Source organism: Siphateles boraxobius, unplaced genomic scaffold (assembly GCF_051911475.1).
Source record: "Siphateles boraxobius isolate OS27281-9 unplaced genomic scaffold, OSU_SipBor_1 81, whole genome shotgun sequence".
Classification (NCBI taxonomy): domain Eukaryota; kingdom Metazoa; phylum Chordata; class Actinopteri; order Cypriniformes; family Leuciscidae; genus Siphateles; species Siphateles boraxobius.
The window spans coordinates 1,670,001-1,677,326 of record NW_027509210.1 but is presented as its reverse complement, the minus strand read 5'-3'; the positions used below and the strand labels follow the sequence as shown (position 1 = coordinate 1,677,326).

At 43.6% G+C, this 7,326-nt stretch overlaps 1 protein-coding gene and 1 long non-coding RNA gene across 4 annotated transcripts in view; both read left to right on the top strand.

The window, feature by feature from the left end:
- The first annotated feature begins 3,131 nt into the window (after positions 1-3,131).
- ric1 (RIC1 homolog, RAB6A GEF complex partner 1) overlaps positions 3,132-7,326 on the top strand; it is a 68,405-nt gene continuing 64,210 nt past the window's right edge. For 2 of the 3 annotated variants that reach the window (XR_013200597.1, XM_077221329.1), the window contains exon 1: positions 3,133-3,767. Coding sequence is in view for 2 of the 3 variants with exons in the window: in XM_077221329.1 (XP_077077444.1) it covers positions 3,627-3,767 (141 nt within the window). In the remaining variant the exon portion in view is untranslated. Of the gene's footprint in view, positions 3,768-7,326 lie in introns of all 3 variants that reach the window. The other variant, XM_077221330.1, reaches the window with a different exon arrangement.
- Positions 6,465-6,910, top strand: LOC143730811 (uncharacterized). The gene is made up of 2 exons (XR_013200650.1): positions 6,465-6,529; positions 6,842-6,910. It is a non-coding gene; the product is annotated as an uncharacterized LOC143730811 (long non-coding RNA).

Sequence of the window (7,326 nt, the reverse complement as noted above, 5' to 3'; positions counted from 1 at the left end):
AACTCAGTTACTCTGAAACGTCTCAGTCCTTCATTCTCTTCTTCTTCTTTTCTCCAGGATGAATGTAAAGGAGCGGAGAACGGATCCACAGCGCACGCGCCGAAGACGGTGGCGGATAAAAAAGCGGACTGACGGATCTCACGTTTCCACAACCGGCTCCTGAATGAGATTTACACGTGTAGATATCAGTCATAATGTAAAATTCCAGCTTTAAATGCAGCTTTACTATAGAAACTAATATATGAATATACACACACTCACACACACCGCTCTTCTCAGAAACATTACTTACATTAAATACTTTAATAATGTTTAATAAAAATGAATCTGTTTTTATCATTCCTTAACACTGCTGTTCTCATTAATGGCTTTTTATCTTCTACTCAGACTGACTGCAAAAGTTCTGTGTATAATTTATGAAACCTCATATAAAATAAATGTTGAATTATTTTAATTGTGGCTGGTCTATCTTTATAATAACTAATAAAACAATGTGCAGATGTATGATACTAAAATTACTTGTTTTTATTAACGCCTAAGATTAGTAAAACCTACAGTTTTAGATACGTTTCTCAGGGATATTCTCAAGAAATACACGTTTTATTTATAATAGTAGACATTTTAGCTATTTAGTATAGCTATAATTTATATCATATCTATATATAATATTTTTCCTGTCTGTCTGAGTGGCAATTTTAATCTTTTTTTTTTTTTTTTTACTTTCATAAAAGCTTACACTGACATTTAACATCAAACATAAGACAAACAGATATTGGGGAACACATATAACAGATCTTACATTGTACAGAGTAAAACAATAAATTCTACAAACTATATATTTTTTTTCAAAATATGAGATGTTTTTATGCACTTTTATTTCTAGTGATTAAATTCAATGAGTCATTGAATATTTTAAGATCTTTACAAAAATTAAAGGAGGGCAATTTTAATCTTTAAAGGGTTACTTCAGGATTTAGCATTAAGATTTGTATTAGTAGAAAACCAGTAGTATTTTCGAATTACCTTGCTTCCCCCCCTCATTTCCCCCTGATATGAGAGATTTATGTATTTTTAGTCTGGAAAAAATCCTCCGATGACGCAAAAATCGTCATTTTGCGTCATCGGAGGATTTTTGGGCCAGAGGCTTAAAACTACAGCCAGTACTAGTAGCTAGTTCCGCATGTTTTCACTACGCCCATATGGGGCGGGATCTCACTCACAGAAAGTAAGATATTGTCAGCCATCTTTCTGTAGAAGCTAAGCTAACAGGCTCTTGCTCTGTGTATAAAGTTTGTATAGTGGGCTAATCACGATAGCGGAAGGTAACGTTAGTTTAGAAGTTGAAATGACAGAAGGGGATTTCGAAGATCAGTTGCGCGAATCTGATGCTCGCGGCTACCTGTACGAGCCGCAATACAGCGATGAACAGTTGCGGGAGATGGAGGAACAAGATGCGGCCGGAGCAGCTGCTGCAGCAGGGGAGCAAGACCTGACTCGAGCCCGGCCAGACTCCAGCTGGGGCGGACTGGAGCTGTCAGTGCTCACGCTGTGCGCCTATGGAAACAGATAGAGAGTCCTATTGCTGTCGCGAATTTCAACGATCCCATTTTCTTCTGGACGAGATAAATTGGAAACGCCAGCCAAAGCCCGCAGGGACAAACGGACGGCTTAGTGTAAAGTGAGTAACGTTATTTGGTTTGTTTTTCTTTTTTTTACCAAGACGTAATGTACAGAGTTTGGACACCCGGCATTATCACAATGTTCTTCCCTCGTAACGTTAGTCAGCTGAGCTATTGTTGTTATATTTACATCTATGATAGTATACTGTGTGCAAATAGTTCGCATTGCTAACGTTGTGCTTACTGTTTTGTAGACAATATCGCCTAACAGCCTATCGTCACTTTATGGAATGGTTCCAGCAAGGCGAGCGACTTGGTAAAGACTATCGTCTCGTTTTGCCCACCTGTGTTGTCCAGGACATCAGACGGAAATATCCAGCTCCTGACTGACAATACTGTGAATGAATATAAGGAAACAGCCGAAGCTCTGGAAGAGCTTTGAGTGTAAAAGTGTTAATATTAATTTTAAGTTAATATAAAAGTTATAACTCCCATCGGTTGTGGTTCTTTTTATAAACCTTTAAACCTTTACTGTTACTAGAGTATGTATTAGCCTAGAGAATGTGTGGAGAAATTTTTCGGATACTGCCGCCTGTAACCGGTAGGCGTGGTTTGGGAGTGGCCTGGTCTCGTAAGGGCAGCAAAGCAAGTGCATTCTGGGAGTTGTTGTCTTTCAGCCACATGAGTAAAAAATACATTTTCTGCCTTTTCTCAGTCTAGAATGCTTCAATTTAAAAAATAATTTCACATTTCTACTATATAAATGATCACTATTAAATACACATTCATGTTCCCAGAGCTGAAGTATCCCTTTAAAGAAGGAAAATCAGATTTTAATACCGTGGCCAGGCATTACAGTGCATGACTCAGTTCCGCCGGCAGGAGGCGCCGGAGCTCCGAGAACTGCGTTTATTCCAGCACCGAGGAACTGACGTATTACGCCAAAATGCTCGGATGCGTCATGAATAACAGAAATCGACGGAGACCCAGAGCGCGCGAGACACTTGTGTTGAGAACCATTTCCGGTCGTGATGCTAATCCGCTTTAATTCAGCAGTGTATTTTGAGTTTGTAAGTAAAAGCCTTTGCTTAATCATAACAATTATTCTTTTTAAGTCTGTATAAAAATGCGTATCTAGCTGAAGAAGAAATGTCAATTTCTTAATTGTGACTGACAGAGAAAAGAACAGCAAGAACAAATGTCAAAATATTAACAGTAACATTTTAATAATGATTTTACGGACATGTATTACAATGTGTGTGTCTCTGACAGTTTAAAAATATTCCCGCCATAAAAATGCGTATGTAGCTGAGGAAGAAATGTAACGGACAGAGAAAATAACAGCACGAACAAATGTCAAAATATAAACAGTAATATTTGTGATTTTAAGGACATGTATTAGAATTTTGTTTGATAGTTCGTAATATATTCCCGCTCTAGTCCGTTTAAAATCAGAATAGGCTGTTTTAAAAATATTCCCGCTCTTGTTCGGTTTAAATCAGTCTTCCCTTAACCTCAATGTATTGCGGGCCGCCTCGCGCCCCCTACCGGCAGAACTCGTCATGGCCGCGTAGGTAAATACCGTTACGGCTCCGAGGCGTTCAGAAGCACCGAGTTGATCAGGATAAATAAGAGACTAAAGATGGCGACGGTGGAGGATTCATGGGACAAATTCGGATCCAAAACTTCCCTTTGGAAAACTGAGTCCAGCGGTCCAGTCGCTTACTGAGCACCGCAAAATCCCGCGACACCGAGCTGAGACCCGCTTCCGTTTCTGTGGCTCCATTACGTGGTTTTTATGTTAACATTCTCGATTGCTGTAACCAAATAAAGCGGAATTTGGACTCAGATCACCCGAACCCACACCGAATCCAGCCGAGATGATCCCTGACTGAACACCCACCGAGTCCGTGTTGAAGGGTAGTTCGGTTCTGGTGCATGGAGGCCGCTGGAGGGAGTCTGCCCGCCCCGGTGTCGCAGTGATTTGGGTCATAACACCGGATCGTGATGTATTTTCTGAGCGGCTGGCCGCGTAGGCTCCTCTGCCCGCTCCGGAGCGGCGAACGGCCCTTTCTGGTCGAGCCCAGCGCGCAACGCTTCTACCTAGCCGTGCTGTCCGAGACCCAGATCAGCATTTGGTTCAGCAGGGTAAGAAACACATCTAACTCTTACATAACTCAGCCATTAGATGGTTTAATGCTGGTGCTGTGGCTTAGTGTGAAACCTGAAGGTTGAAACTTCCCTAGATCAGGTCTTTAAAGGGAAGCTGGTGTGGCTTAGTGGTTAAAGTGGCTGCTAACCTGGAGATTTTAAGTTTAAACAGATTGTACATCCAACTCATTAAAGTACTGGAATGAGGGGTGATGTGGCATAGTGGCAAAGGATCAGGGATGGTGATGGAAAGGTTCGAACTTCAGAATGGATTCCAGACTGCAACATGGTGTCTGCCCACATCTGGGCCACATCTGGGCCAACACTATGTTGTTGTCTGGGATTATTCAAAGGAATTGACTGTAGTAGGGTTAGGGTAATACAATTTAAATGTACTTTATACCAGTGGGTTAAGGGTTTAAATGCTGGATGTTGGGTATTTTAGTGATCCAGTTAATCCTATGATTTAGTGGTTGAAGACTAAGATCCGTCATCTTTCAGAACCTGGTTAATCTAGGGAAACACTCGGGGCTGAAGATCAGGATTATAACGTTAACCCAGTGGTTGTAGGTTTGAACCCCTAGAGGAATCATGTTTTAGTGTTTACTCAAAGTCTGTACAGGTTCAAATCCCAAAGGGTTGATTCATGTGAATTGGATTCATTAGGCTAGTTCTGGGTGCTGTGGTTTAGTGGTAAATGATCTCGGCCGGTTACGTAAAGGTTGTGAGTTCCAGTCCATAATGTATTCATTCCTGTCAACATTGAACATGTGGTTCCTCAATGTCAAAAATAACCCAATAACATTATCAGTTTCAGTGTTCAAAGGTCTATGGGTAATGTGGTGTAGTGGTTACTAGGTTCGGTGCTGCTGATACTTGTAGGTTTGAACCTCTTGAGCGTCTGATTCCATTTAGATTAAAATGAACAGACAATAAGCCTCATGATCAGAGGTTTTGAGTTCATGTATTCATTAGGGCTGCACAATATATGGAAATATCGCGAATATATATCGTGATATGCATATCGCAACGGCTTGCAATAACTTCAGTTTCTGTTGTTTAATAAACCTAATGTAGGATAACCTGGAACCCTGTGGTTCACACTGATGTTAAAATAACACTTCTTATGCGACAGTAAAACTGATGTCACAACAATAATGTGAAACGCATATGTTGGTTAAATAATTGTAAGTATATTTTAAAGATAATTTAAGTTTATTTTACACACTTTAAGCATTATCGTATCGAATATCGCATTATTTAATGAGATATCGCATTTTTCTTTAATGTCGAGCAGCCCTGTTATTCATAATGAGTGATGTGGCTTAACGTTAAGGTTGAGGTCTGATGACCTGAAGGTTTGAACATGAGAAGGGTTTATTAATGAGTAACATCAAGTCAATCTGGAGTGGAGTGTCTAGTGTTATTATGTTAGTTGTTTCATCTAGTGCTTAAAGTGCTGATAATCTAAAGATTGACAGGTTTGTGCTAGATTTATGTTATAGCATTAAATGCACAATAACCAGGTTTATCATTTCAATTTCAATTTTTCAATTTCAAATGAGCTTTATTTGCTTGAATGTGTATCACAATGTTGCCAAAGCATAACTATATTATATATATAAATAATAAAACAAACAAAACATATAGATCATGTCATATGTCGGTAGCACAGTAACTAAATAAATACAATCCATCTTAATAAATGAATAAATAAAACGGGTCACTCTAGAGAGTTAAGCTTATCAATCATCCTATTGTTTTAACTTAATCTCATACATTTGAACTAATTGAATCTCGCTTGTTATTCACATTTGATCACTGTTCACAACATCCCGTGTGAGTTTTCAGTTTCAGTTTGAGGTGTTGTGTTGAACGTTTGCGCTGGAGAAAGATAGACAGGTAGAGAGACAGGCAGACAGATAGACAGGTAGAGAGACAGATAGACAGGTTGAGAGACAGATAGGCAGGCAGAGAGACAGATAGGCAGGCAGAGAGACAGATAGGCAGGCAGAGAGACAGACAGACAGACAGACAGACAGGCAGGCAGAGAGACAGAAAGGCAGGCAGGCAGAGAGACAGATAGGCAGGCAGAGAGACAGACAGGCAGGCAGAGAGACAGACAGGCAGGCAGAGAGACAGGCAGGCAGAGAGACAGGCAGGCAGGCAGAGAGACAGACAGGCAGGCAGAGAGACAGACCGACAGGCAGGCAGAGAGACAGACCGACAGGCAGGCAGGACAGACAGGCAGGCAGGCAGAGAGACAGACAGGCAGGCAGGCAGAGAGACAGACAGGCAGGCAGGCAGAGAGACAGACAGGCAGGCAGGCAGAGAGACAGACAGGCAGGCAGGCAGAGAGACAGACAGGCAGGCAGGCAGAGAGACAGACAGGCAGGCAGGCAGAGAGACAGACAGACAGGCATCCAGAGAGACAGACAGACAGGCATGCAGAGAGACAGGCAGGCAGAGACAGACAGGCAGGCAGGCAGAGAGACAGACAGGCAGGCAGGCAGAGCGACAGGCAGGCAGGCAGGCAGAGCGACAGGCAGGCAGAGAGACAGACAGGCAGGCAGGCAGAGAGACAGGCAGGCAGGCAGAGAGACAGACAGACAGGCATGCAGAGAGACAGACAGACAGGCAGAGAGACAGACGAAAGGTAGAGAGACAGACGATAGGCAGGCAGAGAGACAGACAGGCAGGCAGAGAGGCAGGCAGAGAGACAGAGAGACAGACAGACAGGCAGGCAGAGAGACAGGCATGTAGAGAGACAGGCAGGCAGGCATGCAGAGAGGCAGGCATGCAGAGAGGCAGGCATGCAGAGAGGCAGGCATGCAGAGAGGCAGGCATGCAGAGAGGCAGGCATGCAGAGAGACAGGCATGCAGAGAGACAGGCAGGCAGAGAGACAGACAGGCAGAGAGACAGACAGGCGGAGAGACAGGCAGGCAGAGAGACAGGCAGAGAGACAGGCAGACAGAGAGACAAGCAGAGTGAAAGACGGGCAGAGAGACAGACAGAAAGACAGGCAAATAGATAGACAGACAGGCAGGGAGACAATCAGAGAGACAGACAGAAAGACAGGCAGAGAGACAGACAGAGAGACAGGCAGAGAGACAGACAGAAAGACAGGCAGAGAGACAGACAAAGGCAGGCAGAGAGACAGACAGAAAGGCAGGCAGAGAGACAGACAGAAAGGCAGGCAGAGAGACAGACAGGCATGCAGAGAGACAGGCAGAGAGACAGAGAGACAGACAGGCAGAGAGACACAGGCAGAGAGACACAGGCAGAGAGACACAGGCAGAGAGACACAGGCAGAGAGACACAGGCAGAGAGACACAGGCAGAGAGACACAGGCAGAGAGACACAGGCAGAGAGACACAGGCAGAGAGACACAGGCAGAGAGACACAGGCAGAGAGACACAGGCAGAGAGACACAGGCAGAGAGACACAGGCAGAGAGACACAGGCAGAGAGACACAGGCAGAGAGACACAGGCAGAGAGACACAGGCAGAGAGACACAGGCAGAGAGACACAGGCAGAGAGACACAGGCAGAGAGA